Source organism: Aotus nancymaae, unplaced genomic scaffold, assembly GCF_030222135.1.
Source record: "Aotus nancymaae isolate 86718 unplaced genomic scaffold, 86718_ANA_hifiasm-v0.15.2.pri h1tg000016l, whole genome shotgun sequence".
NCBI classification, from domain to species: Eukaryota; Metazoa; Chordata; class Mammalia; order Primates; family Aotidae; genus Aotus; species Aotus nancymaae.
In genome coordinates this window covers 1,551,344-1,577,150 of record NW_026988428.1, presented here as the reverse complement: position 1 = coordinate 1,577,150, position 25,807 = coordinate 1,551,344, and the positions used below count along the sequence as shown (strand labels likewise).

Below are 25,807 nucleotides of genomic sequence, written 5' to 3'. Positions count from 1 at the left end.
TTTCCCTGATAGCTGCAAAGGGGAAATATCAAATGATGTGTGTTTATTGTATGCTGCTTGGAGAACAGCTAGGATACTTTATTTACTATGAAGATTCTAAGGAGATCTTCTGAAAATATAAGATACTTTAAAGAAGGGAGACAAGCTAACAAAGAGTTTGGCAAGTAGCAAAACAATATAGAGAAAAATACCAAGCTTTTTCTCAATTTGTCAGCTGCAGTGCCTGGTAGGACAAGATGTGAACATTCTCTTGTACCTCATAGCTAGTTATTACTTCTGCTTGATATCAATTTCTATGGAAACAATAGATTAACCCACATGTGTGGAACTGTGTTTGTTTTTATACTTGCTGTGAAATTACCATGCATTACCCATAGAAGCATTTCCTTCCAGTTGGAGCTGTATGCGTTTGTTAATTTTTTTTTTTTATTTTGAAAGACCTAAAAAGCTGAAAATCGTTCCCCCAAACCTCCCTCAACTCCAAAGCCTTATATAATGAACAGCAAGAAGAACAAAGCTTACTTCTTCCCATTCCGATGTAAAGGATGGTGTTCTTTCAGAATTTCCTTTAGAACTGTGTTCTGCAGTGGAAGATTCACTCCAGTTAACTCTTGATGTTTTTTCATTGGAAGGATAGGCAATGAGATCAGAATCAGATTTAGAGACACTTTTTGACAAATGCATGTCGATCAAGGCTTTAGGCAATGACCTTATTCTCCCCAGAGTACAGGCTCTCTCCACAAATCCCCCTGTATTCATAACCCACTGGTCCCCATTCCGGGATCCACTTCTGGTTGATCTTGTGCCAACAATGGTATGGTTTTCGAGTTGGTTGCTTTTTTTGTGAAAAATTGTTCTACTGACCACTTTGGGTTTAATTTTCTTTACCGAAGGTTCTGCGTTATTTTCTATTGGAGACTGCTTGAAAGGCAAAGGACTGTTTGCCAAACTGACTTCATCTTGTCCTTTTTCACATGGTTCTCTTTTCCCATAGAGATGAAATGGATTTTCAGGGGACTCGCAGGCTGGAGAGGATCCATGGAGGAGGCCTGCAAATTGCCCAGGATCATATTCTTTTGGGGGATCATTGTCATCTTGTTGGGAGAGGTCATCTGCAAAAGGAAGGAGGGATATCAGGATGCTTGTTTATAGAGGGTTTTGAAAGCCATGATATAATAGCAGTGCCCTTAAGAACATGTGCAATATCCAGACATTTGTTTTACTGCTACACAGCAATACCTTCACTTTATGAAATACCCATGACCCCACAGTGCCATGTATAGAATGAATGTATGAATGTGTGTGTGTGTGTGCATGTGTGTGTGAATGATTCTTCCTGATATATCTTAGAGTTCATTTCAAAAGTGTGAATTGTGTATGAATTGAGTGACTTCATTCACTTCTCCCTTGAACCCAGGGTGTATGTTTTATAGCAAATGAACAAAATTGGGCTTTCTTGAAGTAGAACACACACATCTAAACTCTCTCAGTAAATGAATCATCGTGCAGTAGGACATCAGGCAGGTAAGTCATAGTCATATATAATGATAACCCTCTGCCCTGCTCCCAGCAAATAAATTCAAAAACAAAATTTTGAAAAAAAGTATTATTAAAAGTAATTTGTTTAATAATCCTGATCATATTACCTTAAATATAAAATTAAAAATAATTCTATGCAGATTACATAATTTAGACAAAAAATTTGTTCAGACTTAACATAGGCAAACAATGCAATTCACAATATCAGAAAAAGCAAGGCTCTAATACAAGAAACTAATGTTGAGCTATTAACACAAAGGTATCTTTTTCTTTCTTCTCTGAAATAGCATTAACTGTTTTCTAATTTCTTCAGATATGTGGAGATGTAATGCAGGAAATAAACTAATGATGAATGATAATTTTTATTCCTTTGGAATTTTTTCTAAGATAAAACACGTATTTTCTTTGAGATTTAAAATACATCATGTTTTTTGGGACTTAATTTGCCTTTTAAGGACATACTGTATAAAAACCTGGCCAAAGAATTTAGCAAAGAAAATGCACTTTTTTTTACAGTGTTCATTTTAATTCATATTGATAGCTAAATATTGCCAAGATCAAAATTTAAATTACCTGATAAGCCCATAACTCACTGTTGTAAAGAACTAAAGTATAGCAACTGTGCTACATCATGACAACAAATCCAAAGTTGATTTGCTGATTCATACTTTCGATAAGCTAGTTATGATCATAAACCCCAAACACTAACATTTTTGTAAATTAACAAGTAACATTTAATGGGTAAGTGCTATTTGCTAGGCACCAAATTGGGAATTATATTTATATCATCTCATTTGATCCAGTAACAATCCTATGAAGTGATTATTAATAGTAATTATGATTTTGTGATAGTAAGAAATGGCCAAAATATTTAATTATCATATTTTTATGAAATTGACAACCATTATAAGTCTCATTAGACATTGGCTTAGAAGTTGCTACAGACACATCTCTTCTTTATAGTGAAGACTGGCCCCAGGTCTCTATACCGCTCTCTATCTGGGAACTGGTAAAAGCAGGTATATTCCTAGCTGTATGTATCTCTAGACTTCACCCTAGTTCCTGCTTGATTTTTCCAAAGAGAAGATAGTTACCTGTCCAGCTATCATACCAGCATCCTGAGATTGAAGAAAGAAGAGTGACAGGAAGAGAGATCCAAGAAACATGATCTACAAAAGCAACAATCCGCACCCATCTACTACTATTACACTCACTGTCTTCTCACAAAAACAAAACAACACAATAAAACATCATCCCTTTCTAAAGTAGCCACACTGTCTTGATAACTCTATTTTGTCTTGCCCTCAAAACAGAGACCATTCTAGGGGTAGAATAGTGAGTGGATAGTGGGATAAGGCAGCTTTTAATTTTCTCTAAAGACGAGTTTATCGCTGAGTATGTGCATGGCTAAGAAGTCAAAATTAACACTTAGACAACTTAAGATGCTGGCATTTCTCCACCTAGTAAGTGATTAAGTTGAGATTCAAAGTAATGTCTATCAGATTCTGACATCCATTGTCCTTGCAAATATATTGCTATTACAGATAAACTTTTTTTAAAATCTAGGGTTGGTTTATCCGTAGGACAAGCAAGCAGGCTCTTTGTTGAGAGAGACATGCTTCTCCTGTTCAGGACTATGTCTGGAATTTGGGAAAAGTGGACTAAAAGCATTAGAGCTTTTTCTTTGTTTTGTTTTGTTTTCTTCTTGGAGATAAGCTAATACTAAGAAGAAAATAAGGCCTGGCATTTTGTTCCAATACATATTTTTTTCCCTTGGCTACTTGGATCTCACATAGTGCTTTACAACATAAGCAGGTTGGTATGGGTGACAGTAATGGTGAGTAAGGTAGTAGCAAGGAGGAATTCTGAAATAAGGAATTTTTAGAATTTCATCTTGAAAGTTACTGCAGAAGGATAAAGGGTCTGAATTTGAAAGGAAAATTGAAAAGAACTAGCCTGTTGTGGGAAAAAGATTCTGTAAATCTTAGCCTAAAGAGTTTCTGACAATGTTCATTATCTAGAATGATAAGAATTTTAGGGGCATAATATTATTTAAAGTTTTCTGCAAATATTATTATTAGGTTACCATCCCCTCTGTAGTTTGACCACAATGACTATAATTACAACCCCATAAGGCTTTGTACTGTCCAAGTCCTCTAGTCACAAGCAGTCACTTCTCAAAGTAAAAGAGAATTTTGTTATTAGCTTATAAAGCTTAGTTTTTTGAATAGCAGTTCTTAGCATTGTGATGGTAACGTATCTGTCAAGAGTGGTGAAAAGACAAATATTACTTGCTTTTTCCAGTGGCCAAATTCTAAAGATTATTCAAGTCAAAGGAAATGAGAAGTTGATATGAAGTGTCCTGGAAAACCTGTGTGGTGGACTGATTGCAGTTATGGTCCCAGTCTGCTCACAGCTCCCTGCAGGCATAGCCCTCCCTGTATCCAGTCCTCCCACGCTGACTCCCTCGCAGCGTGGCCATGTGCCTTGCCCTGCTCAATCAGACTGCAGCAAATGTGATATGAACAGAGACCTGAAAAGCGTGTGTGCATTAGACTTGTTCTCTTGTTGCTCTTGGGACCCTGCTACCACGTGAACAAGTCAGGCTGGCCTGCTGGATGATGAGGTGACACTTTATCCAGCTGTTTCAAAATGTAGGTTTCATTATTTTTCAGGTGTGTTGAAACCAACAGATCAGGAGACAATTGCCATTGAAAAGATAGATGCTATACTTATTGATCCAAGAAGAGAGGCATGCCACATTATAGGATACCACAGGGAAATACCAGGGTCCATCAGAAAGAGGGTTTCAAAGTGAGGGGAGATTGTGGCAAGAGTCTTTATTATGGTTTCCACGAAAAGAAACACACAAAGCAGGTATAAGCAGGTTTAGGACTGGCTAGTTTGAATAGTTTCAGCAGACTCTGGGTCATATGAACTGTACCTAGTTGTCTGGTAATTACAGCAGGTGAATGAATAGTGGCCTAGAGAGTGACAGCCAGATAAAGGAGGTAACTGGGGGTATGGACTCTGGATTTGTTAGTTTGCATAAGAAAAGCATGCTCATGGGTGCTGTTGACTATCTCTAAAAATTAGCCCTAGGAGCGGCTGTCCCTCCACAGCAAGAGTCCGAGACCAAAGCATAAAAATAAAAATACACAAATAAAATAGAAAATAAAAAGACATGGTTAATGCATCAGCCAGTCCTATCACCCCAACCAAAAGCCAGCCAACTTCCACCTATGTGAGTGAGGCCATCTAGGACCTACCAAACTCAGACCATTCTGCCAATACCACTGATACATTAGCAAGCACAGCCAAGAGGAACAGAGGCTTGCCCAGGCCAGAAGAAGATACCCATCAGGATCATGAGCTATATTAATGGCCATTAAGTTTGAGATGGTTTGATATATGACAATAGATAACTAATTCAACCTATATTCCAAATTTTAAAGAATTAATACATTCTTCAAAATAAATCCTGGCAATATTTATATTTCCACATCTGGAAAATGATGATAATAATAGAATATACCTAAAAGTGCTGTGAAGATTGAATGAAATCATAGAATAATAAATGCGTTTGTCCATTTGGGCTGATACAACAAAATGTCATAAACTCGGTAGCTTATAAACAACAGATATTCATTTCTCACAGGCCTAGAGGCTAAGTCCAAGATCAAGACACCAGCAGATTCAGTGTCAGAAGAGGGTTACTTTTCTGGTTCACAGAAGGCGCCATCTTGCCTGGGTCCTCACATGGTGCCCTCATGACTTAATCACCTCTCAGAGGGCCCACTTCCTATTACCATTATCTTGGAGGTTAGGATTTCAACATATGAATTTTGGTAGGACACAAATATTTGGACAATAGCAAGAAGTAAAGAAGTTAGAACAATACATGCCACATAAAACACTAAGAATATGTTTCTATTATTACAACAATATTTTTTTAACTATAGGGTTTCATTTTTACAAAGAAACAGTAATAACTGACTGTATTAGACATTCAATAAAGATTATTTTGACATAATCACATGGGATTTACTCCTTTGTTTCTGTTTGTATATTTTCAAAAGTATACTTTATAAAGAATTTTTGTGTTTTCTTACCCTTTCTTCAGACAAAACGGAGGCAAAATATATAGATTAAACTGTTTCATAACTTGTCTCATTTAATTTCACATTTTTCTTTTGATAAGTGGATATTTCATGCCAAGGTACAGAACTAAATACGTGTGAATTCCAATCTGATAGTTATTCAAAGCATCATTAGCATTTTAAATAAATGTTAGAGTAAATGTCCAACAGGAAGCAGTTCAATCTCTTTTTATCCATGTTTGCCCTGATTTTTATATCCTGTATATCTTAATAACAATAAAATCCAAAATTTCATGCTATGGAAAAATTAGAGAAAACAAATGACTTTTTCTATTATAGAGTATCACTTTTGTCTATTGGGTCATTGCATCTGCTTTAGAAAGTACAATTTTTTCCTATTTTTAATGATACCAGGGCTGACGTTGATATTAGTAGAAACTGTGAATTTATTTCACAAATATGTATAAAACATTTCCTGTATATCAGATAGCAAAGTTTCAGCAGTGTCAAAGGCAATGTGCTGCCTTCATGGTGCCTACATTCCAGCAGAAAGACGACTACAGGCAAATCAAGAAATAGTATAATTTCTAATGATGGTATGTTCTGTGAAAAAAAAAAAAAGCAAACTAATGAGATAGAAATGAAAGGAAGATGCTAAAGGTAATTAGGAAATGTCTTTCTCAGGAGCTGACATTGAGCAGACACAGAAATGACTGTCAAAGTGTAAATCATTAAAAGTTTTGGGGGAGGATTATTTCGAGGCATAGGAAAGAAGATATGAAAAGTCCCTAAGGCTAGCAAGAAAAATAAGAAGGCCAGTGTGGCTATAATAAGAGTGGTGGGGGATTAGTAGAATGGCTGGTGATTGAATCAGAGATGCAGGTAGGAATAGGGTTGGCATGACATGAGTTACACCTTTAAAAGATAATTGGTATTTCTGAATATGACAACAACATAGTATCCTTTTTAAATTACTCACCTCAATTATCCTCATAAAAACAAGACATAAGGATAGTGTAAGCATATATCCAAAGGATTATAAATCGTTCTACTATAAGGACACATGCATACGAATGTTCATTGCAGCACAGTTTACAATAGCAAAGACCTGGAACCAGCCCAAATGCCCATCGATGATAGACTGGACAGGAAAAATGTGGCACATATACACCATGGAATATTATGCAGCCATAAAAAACGAGGAGTTCACATCCTTCGTAGGGACATGGATGAACCTGGAAAACATCATTCTCAGCAAACTGACACAAGAACACAAAATCAAACACCACATGTTCTCACTCATAGGTGGGTGTTGAACAAGGAGAACACATGGACACAGGGAGGGGAGCACTATACACGGGGGTCTGTTGAGGGGGAGGAGGGACAGCGGCGGGGTGGGGAGTTGGGGAGGGATAGCATGGGGAGAAATGCCAGATATAGGTGAAGGGGAGGAAGGCAGCAAATCATACTGCCACGTATGCACCTATGCAACAACCTTGCATATTTTTCACATGTACCCCAAAACCTAAAATGCAATTTAAAAAAAAAAAAGAAAATATCAAAAAAAAAAAAAAGAAAATATCAAAAAAAAAAATCTCAAAAAAAAAAAAAAAGGATAGTGTAAGGATAAAATGAGCACATGAGAGCAAAATAAAGGAAAAACACTACAGGTGATATCTCCAGTAAAACTAAGTATTAAGAAATCCCCATGGCTCCGAAAAACAGACGGGTGTAGCCAAAGCACATGACAGCAGCAGGATCACTGAATCAGCAGTAGTGCAGCAACGGTGGTGAAAAGAAACAGAAATTCAATGGCACCTACAAGCCATGGAACTCAGAAATTGCCAACAGATAATGATTTCCCAAAGGAGAGGGCTTTGTGCTAAGCAGGATACTGTGCAGTAAAATTTGAGAACAACTAGCAGAACTTATAAACATCCTGTAACAAGACCATAGGAAGTAGCTTAATCCCTCTAGAATATCAGACATCTCCAATAAATGGATACTTGTAGTAGGCTACAGATCCACTCTGAAGAAAAACTTTTGGGAGAAGAATACAAATTGAATAGGGTGAAAACACCAAAGATTTGAGGGAGAAAAAACATTTCATATAATGGGGCAGTAGGGGCCACGTGCAGTGGCTTACACCTGTAACCCAAACAGTTTGGAAGGTCAAGGCGAGAGGATTGCTTGAACCCAGGAGTTTGAGACCAGCCTGGGGTACACAGCAAGACCTCATCTGTACAATTTTTTTAAAAAAATTTAAGCATGGTAATGTGTGCCTGAGGATTCCAGCTACTCAGGAGACTGAGATAGGAGGATTGCTTGAGCCCGGGAGTTCAAGGCTATCATGAGCTTTGATTATGCCACTGCACTCAGCCTGGGCAACAGAGTGAGACCTTTCTAGAAAAAAAAGGGGGGGCAGTGGGGGTGGCATCTGGCAGATGTTCAGTGGAGGGAGACTTTGAATGTAATAGAATAGCAAAGCATAGTGTTCAGATATGAGAGCACTGCTTTGGAAGGCAGGTGCATGGAACTCAAGAACACTGAGGTAGTAGCAGGAAGCCTTCCTGAATCAACCAGTGAAAGACCTGTACTTCTTAATACTTCATCGGAACTGCAAAGGAGAAGGCCCTTGAAATGTGAAGTGCTCATGGCTACCATGGCTTATCCCTGCTCCCATACAGGAACCTCTTACCAATCTAGGACATTCCTTCTCATTAAACGTGGGAAACAATAAAAGGGCAATCTTAGGAACACAATAAATAATGACAGTAATGGATTATAACCCATGGAATAAAATGGAAAAACATGAGCCCATAAATAAGTGATTTAAAAGTTTGACTAGGAATGGGAAACTTAAATAATTTCATATTGCCTCCCCACAAAATACTTAGTAATTAGGAAGAGGAAAAATAGAAACTCTACAGTGAAAAACTCTGAGGTACTATCTTAATCAAATGATCAAGGTGAACAATATCAATAATAGAACAAATCAAAATCATATCCAGTGTGGTAAAGATACAATGAGAAAAATGCAGAATCACTTTTGGATTTTCCTGCCAAACATGTATAACCTAAATGTAATCAGATAAGAACATCAGAGAAATCCAATTTGTGGGCCATTCTACAAAATAACTGGCCTGTAATCTTCAAAAGCATCAAGGTCATGAAGTCAAAGAAAGTCAAAGGAACCCTTCCAGGTTGAAGAAGACTAAAGAGATATTATAACTAAATGCAACGTGTGATCCTGAACTAGATCCTTTGACCATAAACAATATTATTGGGGAAACCAGCAAATCTTGAATGGGGTCTGAGGAATAGATGCTAGTGAGGTATTAACTTTCTGTTTTGGTTACACTGTGGTTGTGTAAGAATGTACTTACCTGTAGAAAATATACACTAAAGTAGTAGTTCTCAAAGTGTAGTCCAGGGATGCTTGGGGTCTCCAAGATTATTTCAGAAGTTTCATGAGGTCAAAACAATTTTCAGACTAATACTAAGACATCATTTGCCTATTTCACTTTCATTATCTCATGAGTATACAGTAGAGTTGTTCAGAGGCTACATGATGTGTCTTTCCACAGTGGAAACATGTGATGCCCCTTTATATCTCAGCTGTAGGAACTGGTATGTGGTTACTTCTTGACAGAAGAAAGTCATGTGTCTAAACCTGAAGTAAATGGAGGATGTAAATGGCCACCTATGCTACTGCACTGCAATGTACCATGGCAGAAGAGAGAGCAAAAAACTGAGAACAGCAATCTTATCTCAAAAATAACGTTTGCCCTAAGTTTCAGGTAGATGCCATTTATTAAGTTAAATGTCTTATCTTCTAAGGTTGCTGAGAATTTTAATTGTGACTAGATATTGAGTTTATATAAAATATTTTTCTGAATCTGTTCAGTTATGTAATTTTTCTCCTTTACTCTGTTACGGTGAATGACATTTGTAAATTCTCTAATGCTAAACATTAGATATTAGTGGGATATCTATAGGATAAACTCAGTGTGGTCATAATGAACTTTCTTTTTGGCATCCTGCTAGATTTGGTTTGTTAGTACTTTGGGATCTTTGCATCTACGTTCATGAATGAAATAGGCCTTTAGTTTTGCCTTTTTTATTCTGTCTAGTTTTGACCTGATTACTTGCCTCATAGAAATAGTTGGGGAAAATTTCCAGTTCTCTGGAAGAGTTTATATAAGATTGGAATGATATGTTTCTTGAACGCTTTTATATTTACTTTACCTTTAAAATCACCTGGACTCAAAATCATCTCGACTTCCCACTTTGTGAGAAGATTTCAAATTATTAGTTTAATTTACTTAGTATAGAAGTATTTGGAGTCTCTATACCTTTTTGAAGTTTTTTAAAGTTATAGTTATCTAGAGTAGGTCTAATTTTTCTCAGTATTAAAATTCATTGATACACAATTATTCATTCTTCTTAACCTTTGAATGGTTTTTTATATCTGTAGATTTACCCCCTTTTCTTCCCTAATAGGTTTGTTTGTACCTTTTTATCTTAATTATTTTGACTGGAAAGTGCATTCATTTTTTTAGTGTCATCAAAGATTCCATTTCTGGTTTTGTGAATTAACGTTACATATTTGTTCTCTATTTCATTCATTTCTGTCCTTTACAATTTTCTTGCTGTGGCTTTTCTGGTTGTATTCTACTACTTCTTATGAAATTTCTTAAGTTGGCATTTACCTCATTAGGCATTTCTTGTTTTCTAATATAAGCATTTACAATTTCTAAGTTCCATTTATGCTGCTTTCATCACGTTTGATATTTAGCATTTACATTTTTGTTTAACTTTAAATGTTTTTAAGTTACTATTATGGTATCCCCTAACTCATTTCTCAGGACTTATTTAGAAATGTGTATTTAAATTCACAAATATATGGGGACATACATGGGAATCTAATTTAACTTAATTGAATTATTTTTAGAAAATATAGTATGTATGAATATGAGCCTTTGACATATTGAAACTTGCTTATAGTCATAATCACTTTTTGTGACTGTTTCATGAGACTCACATGTATTCTCTAATTGTTGAATACAAAGCTCTTTGTATTTTATCAGATTAAGTTTATTAATTGAACTCTTAAACTCTTTCATTGAGTGAGGTGTATTGAAATCTAATTTTAACAGACTTATTTTTTCCTATGAAATATATGTATCTTGTATCTGGGCCAAAATGGTGAAACCCCATCTCTACTAAAATTATAAAAATTAGCTGGGTGTGATGGCATGTGCCTGTAATCCCAGCTGCTCGGGGGGCTGAGGCAGGAGAATCACTTGAAACAGGGAGTCAGAGGTTGCAGTGAGCCGAGATTGCACCACTGCACTCCAGCCTGGGTGACAGAGCAAGACTCCATCTTAAAAAAAAAAAAAAAGTCTAAAGTTAAATAGTACCTTATCCACTTCCTTCTGTAATTAAAAAACTTCAGAGCATTTTATATTCAATTACTTCTTCCATAATAAATATTGTTGTCGGTGTTTTAAATTCTTTTGGTTAGCTTTACAAATCAGGTATTATCATATTATGGAGACAGTTTTAAAATTTCAATTGGCTTACATTTTTGCCATTTTATTTACTCATCATTCCTTCCACAGAGTGGTCTGAGATCATTTTCCTTCTTAAAGTTGTTGTTGAGATTTTCCTTTATACAGGCCTTTGGTGGTCAATGCTCTCGGTTTTTAACTGTAAATAAATATCTTTGTTTTACTCTCATTTATTTAAAATGTTTTTTTTTTTTTTTTAGTTTATAATTTTAGGTTGATATTTATTTTCTCTCATGCTTTGAATAAATTATTCCACTTTTTTGTGACTTTCATCATTTTCTTGATAATTCTGCTATCATGATACCTGTCTTTCTTGTGGGTGATCCATCCTTTCTCTCCACCTGGCTTGAAAATCTCTGAATTTTTCAATTTCACAATAATATGTCTCACTATGGATTTCTTTTTATTTATCCTGCTTGGAATACAGTGTGTTTTCTGGACCTGTGAATCCATATTTTTGTCAATTTGGAAAAATTTCAGCCATTATCCATCAAAAAATTTCCTCTCCTACATTTTTAAATTATTTCATCCTGAGTCTCTGGTTAAGTTAACCTTCTCATTCATACTTCATATCTCTTTATGCCTTCCAGATTTTCTGCCTCTTTGCCCCTCTGTGATACATTTTGGGGAACTTTTTCAAATGTATCCTTTAGTTCACCAATTCTCTCTTCATCTGTGCATAATCTGATGTTTAGTCTATTCATTTAGGATTTTAAAAGTAATTTCAAGTGTTAAATTTTTCATATCTGAAAATGCCATTTATTTTTCAATTTTTCCTGCTATTTACTTATAGTCATCATTTTTTACTCATTTTAATGATAGGGCATATTATTTTTAAACATTTTGTTTATACATAGTGGTTCTATTTCTTATTTCCTATCTCCAGTAATAATATCTATAGTCATTGAGGGATAAATATGTCTTTGTTATTTTTGTTGATATCTACTTATCGTAGTTTACTTTGCAAGGTGTTTAGAAATAATTTATTATTCACTTTATTACTTGACTTTAATCTATGGAAGCTTGTCAATCTCATCAGAGAAGGTTTTCTGCAGGGAGAAAAACCTTGTGCTTCCCTAGGCTGTGTGACTCAGCCTTCCAGCTCTACAGTTGAGCCAGGGAACAGTGTCCCAAATAGCAGCACTATTATTCACATCTGCACTCAGAGCAACATCAGCCTGCCTCTCTTCTATCATACATTTTTAGAGAGCAAGAGTCATTGGAGCAGGCAGTGTCTCAAAGAACATGTCCTATTCAGAATATATTTGCTCTGCTGCAGAAAGATCTCTCAGAGCACCCAGACTGATGTAATACTTTGAAGCAAAATATATTTATCATAAAAATGTACACTTGTAACAATTTCACTTCAGAAAACCCACAGTTTATTAGGACTGAAAAGTTTTTAATGTGACTCTTTAAATGATTTATACCCTACTACATAGGTAGGGTTAATAATCAACTGTCTTGCCCTGCATGGTTGTGCCTTGTAATGTATGATGTAATATATAATCAATAAATTATCCTGAGAGTTGTATAAATGAAGAACAAGCTTATTTTAGTTAATTATGGCTCAAATAAAGCAAATTCTTTTAAAATAAGATTCTCCTAAAGAGCATATTTATAAAGAACACAAAAGAAAGTGCAGGAAGTTTAGTATTTTAAAAGAATTCCAAGTAGTCTGTGGTCTTCATTTAAAAAATAATCATGCAAAATAATCATAGAGTGTGCTTTGTATAGAAATCCTAGATCAACTTGATTTGACTAAAGATAACAAGGAGCTAAGCTTTAATAATATATATTGTCAACTTGTCCCAACAAGCTTTTGAAGGAGTGCTGGGTTTTAGAAATGTAAGAGAGAAATATTATCCACTTGTTTTTTTTTTTTTTTTTTTTTTTTTTTTTTACTTACAATATAAACTTGTGTGATGAGCTAATACATTAATTTTTTCCCAAATATTGAGAAAATATTTTCCAGCTCACTTTCCAGGTCAGTTTTACATTGAGATAGAAGTGTGAGTCAAACAAGTAACAATGAGCCACAGAGGAAACTATATAGAACTGTCACTCCCTTAATTTCCCGATGTAAAAAATCAATTATAGTTTCCAAAGATACATGAAATTAATTTAAGCAAACTCCAATTTACTGGAAAGGAACTTATTTCAAAGATTACAAAGGCCACGATTCCATACTAGGTAAGGGGAACCACCAATAGGTATTATGTGCCTTCTATGTTCAAGCTCATCCTATCTCATTTTATCTCATTTAATCCTCACACAAGACTCTGAAGTAGGTATTTGCACCGATGAGGAATCACATAGCTAGTAAACAGAGGAACCAGTGTGAGATATAAATCTGGCTAATGCAAAGCCTGCTTTTTTCCAATACATCACAAGACTTTGTGTCGGATTACCCCAGAACCTCCTATGGCATCGGTACAATGTGCCATCCACTGGAGTGTCCTATCCAAGTATCACTAGAGCTTCAAAACCACCCACTGGGCCTCTTTCCAGGTATCAGTAGTGACCTTTGGGTATTTATTCTGATTGCACAATTAGCCCAAAGATTGCTGTTATGTTTAGATGCTGAATGGTGTTAGACAGAGCATGTAATAAAATTTCCTCTTCTAAACAACTGAAGACCGGCAGCTGCCTTTCTGAAAAGCCACCCAGGTACGCTCTGTTGTTTCCTGGTCTATTAGCCCTATAGTCTGCCAAACTCAGCATTTAATGCGGAAGCCAGAGAAAGCTGACATTCTGACAGTTCTTGGACAAGAACAGACCATGCTGTTTGGCTTTGATTTCAAATATTTATAATCTTTTCTCTTGCTCCCTTTGCTCAATACAGGAGAGAGGCTATCAGCCAATTTCCCCACCATTTATAGCAAATCCCAAGGCTCCCTCATTTCCAGCTGCTAAGCTGCCTGGGCAGACTGTATTACTAAATTATTGTATCTTTTTGGTAAAGTGCCTGATCTGTCTTGGCATGCGCTTTGCATTGAAAGAAGCTCCTGTTGCAAGCAAAGGAAGCCAGCTACATTGACCCTTCCCACACGTCTTTCCTCTGTTACCCTCAACCACTAACTTCTTTGTTTCCCATGTATAAGCCAAGTTCATAGGGGCAGTTTCTCAGCTATCTCTGTCTCCCTAGGGAGTTAAAGATTTCAAAGGGAGTTCTGTGCTAGGAGTAATTCCCATAGCCTAGAGCCAGATGAATAAATGGCGTCTAGTGAATGACTACATCAGAACCAAGAGGTTTTGTTTTTCTCTTACCAAAATGTATTTCTTTGTAATACTGCAGCCACTGTAACCATGTATTTTTCCCAACGGAAGAGACTGTATTGGGGGAAGAGAGGAAATAGCCTCTTTAACTCAAGTCTGTTGTTTTCAAGAGTGTTGGTCCTTTGGTTTAACTTATTTTAATAACTTTCCATTTATATACTATCCCAATGGATTATAAATGTGAAAAAAGAACCATTCTGAAGAAATAAAACAAACAAAAAATGATCTACAATCTTTAAATAAAAAGAAAATGATTTTGTAATATAAAAGGGACAGAAATTATTTTTAATTACTCTAAAATGAATAACACTCCATTCAATTTTCAAAAGTTGTACCTTGAATTTGAACTCAGTCACCCAAATATCCCCAGTAAAAGCTCTGAGAACGTAATGCATTCAAATGTATCCTGTAAGTTTTCTATTTCTGTAAGCAATGAGCAGGCTAGATTTTTCTCACATGTATCTTGAGATTCTTCATTTCAAAGGAGCAGAAGAGTTATTAAAAGTGTAATAATATTAACAAGATACACCATAGAAAATATACAGAAATGTGAAAGATAAATTATATCTAGGGAATTATGTTTTAAATCAACATTGCTGTTGCTATCGTAAGAGATATCTAACGTAAAACAAAAATCTTCTGTTATGGTTTGGTGCTATAGCCATGGCAACAATGATGTTCAACTCCGCGAATGTTTCCAAATGATCCAGAAAGAAGAACAAAATATGGCTTAGAAAATCAATCATTTATGGCTTTCACATGACCTTTCAACCAATTAAAGAAGACATGGTAAAGATATCAGCCAGAAAGCCTAAACAAAAGGCCCATAGATTTGCTTGGGATTTTCATGAGCACAGAAGCTACTGAGATCCACTTTAGCTGAGGTGTTGGTACATCACATATTCATTTAGCAACTATCTCACAGAAATTTTCAGGTTGGGGCCTCATGTAATTTTCCTTGCATAGGAAAAAACTAAATGTAATCCAATGACAATTTCTACCTCTTTAACACAGAAAGAGAAATATTAAAGAAAATATGGTGTTCTAGTTCTGCAACTGCAAAAGAAAAGTCTCTGAAATGCTATTCTTTTAAATCTACTCCAAATAGGCTTTTGTTCCACCTACCTCCACAGAACAGCCTTTATCAATATCAGCAAAATCTCTACCTTGCTAAAACGAACATTCACAACTCTCATCTTCCTTGACCTACCTACAATTGATACAGATTATCACCTCTCTTGGATGAAACACTTTCATTAACTCCTGAGACACCACACTCTTCTGGTTTTCATCCTACCTCCCAGGCTGTTCCTTCTCACTCTCTGCTGGTTCCTTCTGTTTCCAAACGTGTAAGCATTCAAGTGCTCCAAGGATTGACATACTTGGATCTCTTTCCTGTTTACATTTTCTGTTTACATTAACTCCTTTGCTGGCCTCAGGGTTTAACATGCCACCAAAGCAATCACAACTCCCAAGTTCCTATTTTTAACCTGACTTCTCCTTTGAATTCCAGACTTGTATATCCTACTGTCTTAGTTATCCTTCTCTCAGACCCCACACCCAATCACATAGCAAAGCCTGGTGGTTCTACCTTTAAAATATACCTGCAACCTGCCTATGCCTCACTCATCCTTTTCTCCCTCGGCTGTTGTAGCAGCCTCCTAATGCATCTCCAAGCTTTCATTTTTGCACCTCACAGGCAATCCTCAACATAGAAGTCAGAGTTAGCTTAGTAAAACCAAAGCAAATCATGTCACTCCTCTGCTCAAAACTCTTGACTGGTACCTCGATTCATTCTGAGTAAAAGCCAGAATCCTTAAAATCGCTGTGAGGCCATACGTGATCTTGGACCTGTGGATACTTTGCCCCAATTCTCTTAAATAACATAAGCTCCTACTATGCTCCTTTTCCTTTAACTGACATCTAGCCATATTGCCTCTTGCTATTTCTCCAATGCATTAGGAGTTCTTCTGGATCATGATCTTTGTACCTGTTTTTCTGCCTGGGATTTTCTTCCCTCAGGAAGTGGCCCCATCAAACACCTTCTTCAAATGTCTATTCCTAATAAAACCTTACTTTATAATTTTTCAATAAGGCCTCCATGGTCACACAAAATGGCAACCACTAATTCTTATTTCCTTCCCTGCTTTATAGTTTCTTCATAACATCTATAAATGTAAAAAATACATATTTTTCTTATTTACATCCTAGGAGGAGATACATTTTTGTCCCTATCTTTTCATTGCTATATCCAGAGATTAGAACAAAGCGTGGAACATAGTGGATAATCAATAAACATTCTTTGACTGATGGAATGAAATAAATATATAGATATTTGCATGTGAAGAAAAATTGAGAGTGATACACACCTAAATGTTAACAGTGATTAACAATAAGTGACTTTAAAATAAAATAACCTTTTATTCTGTTTATAAAATATGTTCATTCTAGTTATCAGTAAAAGTCAAGAGAGAAGAAAAAGACACTCATAATTCCAACACCAAGTGATAGCTACTATTAATATTTTCATATTTCTTTCTTTTCTTTTCTATGCACATCTATTTTCCCCCAACAAAAATAAGATCATTCTATGTTTATGTAATTTAAACAATTCAAATCTCACCTAAAAAATTAAGACATGTTTATTTTGTTCACTGTATCATATCAATGCTTGAAATAATCAAATAACTGATAGATTTTTGTTTCTCTCTTTTTATAAAGTACATTTGGTCTTTCACATTGACTAGGAGAATATGTGTGTGTTTGAGAGGTTTTTTTAGTCATTACTTTTACATTACCAAAAACATCTTCAGATCTATTTCCTCTGTTTTCATGAGTAAAATTTTATTTCTCTCTTTGTAAGTTAATAGCTAATATTCCTGAGTGCTTATAGGTGTTAAGTACTTCAGATGCATTATCTGATTTCATTCCCACTCAACATTCCCACAAATAATACCCCATAATACTCTGGGGTATTATGGTATTCCCATTTCATAGGTAAGGAGTTGAATGCTTAGATGTTAAGTAACCAGCCAGGGTTACAGGGATCACTAAGTAGTGGAGCAGCACATGAACAAGGTACTCATCCTCCTGGTTGTTAAATCATCTGCATTTCTAAAATGAGGAAATTAGCAGACTTGTTATCTCTGTTTCCCTAAGTCTCCACTCATGCCCATGCCCCATTTACCAATTTATTTTAAAATAATCTAGGGTTGTAAGGTGCTGATACTATATTATTGTATATTTTATATCTTCTCTATCTTCTATTTTCAATTTGTTTTAGATTTATAGTGTTATATTAATATTGAGAACAATTATTTGAAAACATATTTTATGTCTTACAAGTTTTATTTTACATTCTAGAATCTTTTACACTAATTTTTTCCTTGCCCATTCTCGATAATTTAATTATTTATTCCTTGATCCCAAGTATATCTTTGAGCAATTATTTCAAAGACATAGATTGTTTTCTAAATTACTGATACAGCTTAGCTCTGTGTCCCCACCCAAATCTCATCTTGAATTGTAATCCCCACATGATTGGATCATGGGAGTGGTTTCCCCATGCTGTTCTCATGACAGGAGTGAATTCTCATGAGATCTGATGGTTTTATAAGTGTTTGACAGTTCCTTCTACACACACACTCACTCTTTCTTGCCCACTGCCATGTAAGACATGCCTGCTTCCCCTTCTGCCATGAGTATTAAGTTTCCTGAGGCCTTCCTAGCCATGTGGAACTGTGAGTCAACTAAACTTCTTTTCTTTATAAATTACCCAATCTTGGATTACTACCCAAGCAGTGTGAGAATGGACTAATACAATCACATATCTGAAAATGACCTACTTACTATGATCTTGCACACCTTGGCTGGGCTTATAATTCTTGAATCTTAAGTTCAAATTTATTTTTCTAAAAGTTCTATATACAATTCCCCATTGTCTTCTGTAAGTAACAAGTTTTATTATGTTAATACCTAGCTAGATTCTTTATATATATATATATATATATATATATATATATATATAATACTTTAGGTTCTGGGGTACATGTGCAGATCATGTAGAATTGTTGCATAGGTACATACATGGCAATGTGTTTTGCTGCCTCCATCCCCCTGTCACCTATACATGGCATTTCTCCCCATATTATCCCTCCCCAACCCCCACTGTCCTTCCCCTAATCCCCCCAAACAGACCCCAGTGTGTGATGCTCCCCTCCCTGTGTTCATGTGTTCTCATTATTCAACACCCGCATATGAGTGAGAACATGCAGTGTTTGATTTTCTGTTCTTGTGTCAGTTTGCTGAGAATGATGTTTCCAGATTCATCCACATCCCTACAAAGGACACAAACTCATCGTTTTTTATGGCTGCATAGTATTCCATGGTGTATATGTGCCACATTTCCCTTGTCCAGTCTATCGTTGATGGGCATTTGGGTCAGTTCCAGGTCTTTGCTATTGTAAACAGTGCCGCAATGAACATACATGTGCATGTGTCTTTATAATAGAATGATTTATAATTCTCTGGGTATATACCCAGTAATGGGACTGCTGGGTCCAATGGTATTTCTATTTCTAGGTCCTTGAGGAATCACCACACTGTCTTCCACAATAGTTGAACTAATTTACACTCCCACCAACAGTGTAATAACGTTCCTATCTCTCCATATTCTCTCCAGCATCTGTTGTCCCCAGATTTTTTAATGATCATCATTCTAACTGCATGAGATGGTATCTCAATGTGGTTTTGATTTGCATTTCTCTAATAATCAGTGATGATGAGCATTTTTTCACATTTGTTGGCCTTATAAATGTCTTCTTTTGAACAGTGTCTGTTCATGTCCTTTGCCCACTTTTGAATGGTTTTGTTTGTTTTTTTCTAGTAAATCTGTTTTAGTTCTTTGTAGATTCTAGATATTAGCACTTTGTCAGATGGGTAGATTGCAAAATTTTTTTCCCATTCTTTTGGGTGCCGATTAACTCTAATGATTGTTTCTTTTGCTGTACAGAAGCTCTGAAGTTTAATTCGATCCCATTTGTCTATTTTGGCTTTTGTTTCCATTGCTTTTGGTGTTTTAGTCGTCAAGTTCTTGTCTATGCCTATGTCCTGAATGGTTTTGCCTAGGTTTTCTTCTAGGATTTTCATGGTGTTAGGTCTTATGTTTAAGTGTTTAATCCATCTGGAGTTAATTTTAGTGTAAGGTGTCAGGAAGGGGTCCAGTTTCTGTTTTCTGCACATGGCTAGCCAGTTATCCCAACACCATTTATTAAACAGGGAATCCTTTCCCCATTGCTTGTTTTTGTCAGGTTTGTCAAAGATCAGATGGTTGTAGATGTGTGACAAGAACAAAGCTGGAGGCATCATGTTACCTGACTTCAAACTATACTACAAGGCTACAGTAATCAAAACAGCATGGTACTGATACCAAAACAGAGATATAGACCAATGGAAGAGAACAGAGGTCTCAGTGGTAATGCCACACATCTAGCTAGATTCTTATATGACTTTTTCCTTATCCTTGAAAATATTTAAATTACAAGGAAATTTAAAATTTCTTTGTAAAATTTTTTATTTCAGAAATTTTGCTAAATTCAGTAAATCTGTGATTTATTATTCTAGGTATTCTTTAGCTCAAAAACAAACAATGAGAGTTGTCTTTTTTTAATTGATGCTTTACTTAATTGCTATGCTTTTCCTTCTGAAATTTCTATTATATACATATTGGATCTCTTGGATCTTTCCCCTATGTTTTAGCTTTTCTCTTGTAATTTTTATTTATCTATAGATTTCTTCTGTCAATTAAATGTCTTAATATTCTACTTTACTGACTTGGGTTTCTCATGATCCAATGTATTTTTTGTCTTCATTACAGTTTTGAATTTGACATGAATATTATTCAACTACACGAAGCCTTTATGATCTTACAATTTTAACCATTCATGATTATTTAGTCTTGTTTCATACAGCTTTAGTCTACTGAATATTGTTGAGATCCATTTGATGTTAGCATTTTGTAAAACTCTCTTTTGTTAAGAAAAACTTTATGTCCAAGGATGGCATTGTTTTCATTCCTTAGAACAAGCCTTCTCTTTTGAGGTATCATTTAATGTGTCTAGCTCTTTCTCTATTTGCTCACTGTAGCAAAGGGTGGTCTCAGCTTGTCTCTTTGGGGGACCTGAAATGAGTTCTGTCAGGAGGATTTAAATAATCTTCCTTCTTACCTTTAGGATTCAAAAGAGCAAAGAAAGAAAAAACTTAGATTAACTGCCAGTTCTGCCATATTGTACAACTCTAGGGTCCTCCATTCACACAGTACAAATATGTGCCTCCTGCAGTTGTGACTGGTGGTGGCCATGTTCATTGCAGTTTTACTTGGTTAGACTAGTGTAGTTCAGTAGAATTTTCTATGATGAGAGAAATGTTCTATATCTGTGCTGGCCAATATGGTAACCACTAACCACACATGATTATTGTGTACTTGACATGTAGCTGGTACAAATCAAGAATTTAATTTTAAATTCATTAATTTTATCAACTTAAATTTTACTTTAAATAGTCACATGTAGTAGTGGCCGTTATAAAGGACAGTACAGGTCTAGAGCACTGGTTCTCACAGTGTGGTCTCCAGAGTAGCAACATTAGTATCTCCTGGACACTTATTAGAAATAAAAATTCTTAGGCCTTGCTCTAGAATATCTGGAGGTGGGCTCAGAAATTATATATATTATATATTATGTATATATTATATATAATATATATATGTATACACACATATTTTGAGACAGAGTCTTTCTCTGTCACCCAGGTTGGAGTACAGTTGTGTGATCTTGGGTCACTGCAATCTCTGCCACCCAGGTTCAAGCAATTCCCCTGCCTCAGCCTCCATAGTAGCTGGGACTACAGGAGCACACCACTGTGCCAGGCTAATGTTTTGTATTTCAGTAGAGATGGGTTTCACCACGTTGGACAACATGGTCTCAATCTCCTGACCTTGTGATCTGCCTACCTCAGCCTCTCAAAGTGCTGGGATTACAGGCTTAAGCCACTGTACCTGTCCAGAAATCTATATTTTAACAAACTGTCCACTTGATTCTTACTAGAAATGCACATTTTTCAGCCTCACTTTAGAATACCTGGGGATGGGCCCAGCAATCTATATTTTTACAAACTCTCCACTTGATTCTAACCATAAATGCAGATTCTTGGGCCCTGCTCTAGAACATCTTGGGGTGGGTCCATCAGTCTGTTTTAGCAGATCCCTCCACCTGATTCTGTTGCACATTAAGAAATGAGAAGCACTGATCTACTGATCATGAATTGGGAGAGGATCAGAACTAACAGCAGTCACAAGAGGGACTTTTCTCTCTGTTCCAGCATTTCTTTTTTATTTATATTTGAGGTGAGATGCTAGGAGTTAACTGGGGCAGTGTCCTCATTCTTTGCTTCTCACAGTTGTCCTCATTAAGAACCAACTGTGACAATGTTCCCCTCATTGTAAGTGAGGAGTAAGCAAGACATGATCCTTGCTTTCCAGTGGGACTGGCAGGATCCAATGGTACCTCCTCACTGCCCCCATGTATTTCTTTACTTCCTGCTTTAACCTTCTAAAGTCTTCTCTAGTTACTACCTTGGAGAGTTCTTCACGTATGGCAAATTATATATCTTCAGTCCAGTTCAGTCTTCAATCCAGTTCACTTTGTCTTCTATCTTGCAGAAACTCTTGAAATAATCAGCATGTAGATGTGACCCAACTTCCCATACTAATACAGGTATTTTTCTTCCTTACTTTTATATCTGTTGGTCATTCGTGAGGTAATACAGAAAGGAGTGAACTAGAAAAATGCATTTGGTCTTCTGCTTTTCCAAGAAATCTATATCTCTCTTAATGTCTTACCTTATATGAAATATTAAAAGTTTTTCATATAATTCTATAGCACTTTTACATGTATCATTTCATTTAATCCCCAAAACATTCCAGTGATATAGGTTTTATTATTCTTATTTTATGGACAAGGAAACTGAGGCTTGCATGGTTTAAGTGAGCTATATAAGGGGAATGGGTAGAGTATCTGCTTTCCAATATGCAGAAAATGATGGCTAACATTTATTGGATCTTTATTATGGACGAATCACTGTGTTGTTTTTTATCAATTGTCATATTTAAGGTTTATAAAAATTTCCATTTTACAAATGATGAGCAAAACTAGAGAGGTTAAGTAACTTCTCTAATTATACAACTGGTTAGTAAAACTGCCCATTTCCATACCCTGGTCTGTCTGACTCTAGAGTCTGTGCTCTTACTGTCTACACTGTATTGGTTTCTTGTCCTGGAAAGTAATTAAATGGCATGTGGAGAGTAAACACTATTACATTTCAGAGGGTTTCCTTACATTTCATCATTTATCACACAGTGGGTTATTTGATTTATTTTCCACACCACTACCAAATCTACAGTCATGGGGTTAAGGGTTAATAAAAAACCATTAATCACTGGCAATTTTAATCTTTTGCTTATTTTTTCTTATTCTGAACAGAGACTCTAAAACCATGTGAGTCCTAACTTTTATCTCCATTCATTCTAAATATTTATTGCACAACCATTGCATGCCAGTTACTAAGCAAGTTGCTGTGTTCCTGATGTTTGCTAGGTAGCAGAGCAATAGTTCCTGTCAAAATGTTTGGTGAATTGTCTGGTTACTGTTAAACTCTTCTCCCAGTCTGCCTTTGTTATGAATATGATTAAGGATTCACTTAAAATTTCACTAGCACTTTAAATATCATAAGAGTATTTGGAACAAATAGGCACCTTGATTGCAACTCCAAGGAGTTCTGTGGCTTCATTGCTGCAATTTTGAAACAGAGAACTCCATCTCCAAATCAGTGACATTCAGACATGTGCATCACTATAAAGGACAAGGGTCAACTACATCCATACCAGTTTGACACAAACATTTCAGAGATGAAAGTACTGCTTTCAATTGTTCAAGCAATGAATTTTCCATACAATGCCCTTTCCAAAGTCATGATCAAAGGAATCCTTGTTGCAACCTGACTCATGACACAGAGAAATAATTTTATGCCTAATTTTTTTTTCTCCTGACTCTCTCTCTTCTCTCTCACTACAGATATGTCAGTACTACTTCAGTTCCTCTTATAAAATAGAATTAAAATACCTTACATTTTTGGAGCCTGCTATTGTTTACAAAAGATATTCATTTCCAATTTATAATTAAATATAAGAGGATAATCTATGAGGTAGGTACTATTTCCCCCATTTTATCAATAAGAAAATGAAGATTATTTGGCTGTACATTCATTCAATCAGTCTTTCAACAAACATATGTATCACACTGAGGCACCAGAGTGATAAAAATTAATCAAACAAAGTCCATTATCTTGAGCAGCTTATAGTTGTAAAACATGTAACAAGACACATTATAACACGTGTTTTTAAAGAAGTTTTGTGAGCTTCAGAGGAAGACAAAATAAAATCTTTCTGGAAAAAAACCGAGCCTTGGAGGACAGGTAGGACTTAGACATGCAGAAATGAGTGAGGGGCATTCCAAGCAGAGGAAGGGTGCACAAGCAAAGATATGGAGCTTGGTAACTACAGACAGCACAGGAAAACTGAGTTGTTTTGTATGTATGATTGTTGAAAGAAGACATGAAGGGAGAATGGCGAAAAATAAGGTTGCAAAGAAAGGTTATAATGTTTGAGGAATGTAAGTAATCTAACTAAAGTAAGTTATCAGCAGAAGTGGGACTCAAACCCAAATTTTACCCTGGGGTTGGAGCTCTTACCTTGCTGGTGCTACATTCCAAACTTCTTAACACAGTATATAGCTTAATCAACTTGGAAAAATAAGTATAGGACTATCAAGAGAACTCAACTTGTTTTTGAGAGCCATCTCTGTCACTCTTTCATTTAAGAACTGGGAGATGTATATTTTAAGGCAACCGATGATGAAACTCTATAGACAGAAATCTCAATATTCGTCATATTAAAAGTAACCTTGCTTTTCTGAACACTACTAGAATTCAGAGCAGAAATATGAGTACCCTTGAAAAAGGGGACAGGAAGTCCTAAGTTGCTAAGCAATTGCTTATACCTGGATAGATCTTGTTCATTTTATTGTAATTGAAAGTCGGAATCTTGGTTGAGTGAAAATCAAACCAGCTAAGGTCTCAGTTCCATCAATGTTTAAGGCATGCAATTGGTTTAGGTGTTGTGTCTTGTCACCTTGGCCTCTTCTATAAGGGCCATGACACATAGTTCACACCTTATAGTTTCTGGCCCTAGCGGCTATTCACTGCCTGACTCAGAACTTTGAAAAGTTGACAACAAAGATAGTGGGAATAAAATGACCCCCAACTCCAACACACACACACACACACACACACACACACACACACGCTGGTAGTGATACAAAGAAAGGTAATAGGAAAGCACAATTCCCTTTTTTATTCTAAATTAAAAAAAATCATTTTCCTGTTTAATGCTATAGCTGATACAAGTAGTAGAAAGATTTGGAAGCACAGACTGTAACAATATGACAGTCAAGGGCATGGACTCACTGATGATAAAAAGGAAGGAGAGTTTAAATTTCCAACTATTCTCCACTTCCATTATCTTTTCTTTAGGGAACTCCATTGTTTGGAATAAAATCTGACTTGGAAAGCAAAATGAAATTTGTACTCCTTATTAATTCATTGTGCATAAAATCAGGTGCCATTGGTTATGTTATGTAATAGCTTGCTGAAAATCATCAAAAATATGTAGGACACAATTTTCATATTACTTTAAAATCAGATTCCCATTGAAAACAAAATCCTGATATTATTTATAAAAATACATTCTCTAATTCTCATCTGGGAAATGGCTCCTAAATGAACAGATGATACCTTTGCAATTTGAATTTAACACTTGCTTATTTGTCACTAAGCAGCCAGTTTTGACTCTGCAGTTTTCGTTTTATATTAAGCAAATACATTTTTTTATTTTCCTGTTTTAAATATTGTTTTCATGGTTACATTTATTCAGAGAAAATTATCTATGGTTTGCAGATAAAAGGCAGGCATCAACTGAGCAAATTAAGGCATTCATAATTAAATGCTTCTTGTATACAGTCTCCAACACTGCTAAAGGAAGCCATCACTCTAACATAATATTGAATATGTTAGCATAAAATTGCATTAAACAAACCCTTAGAGTTTTTGTTAATTTATTTGGGATGAAATGAGCAGATTTTTTGGGGGGGGTCACACATTTTCATGTAAATTCACCAATTCAAAAGATTTGCTCATGATTTTTAA

At 35.7% G+C, this 25,807-nt stretch overlaps 1 protein-coding gene across 20 annotated transcripts in view; it reads right to left on the bottom strand.

The window, feature by feature from the left end:
* ANKS1B (ankyrin repeat and sterile alpha motif domain containing 1B) overlaps nucleotides 1–25,807 on the bottom strand; it is a 1,270,775-nt gene that overhangs the window by 522,109 nt on the left and 722,859 nt on the right. For all 20 annotated transcript variants that reach the window (XM_012469266.3, XM_012469273.3, XM_012469264.3 and 17 more), the window contains exon 13: nucleotides 523–1,112. In XM_012469266.3, the coding sequence (XP_012324689.1) occupies nucleotides 523–1,112 (590 nt within the window). The remainder of the gene's footprint in view (nucleotides 1–522; nucleotides 1,113–25,807) is intronic.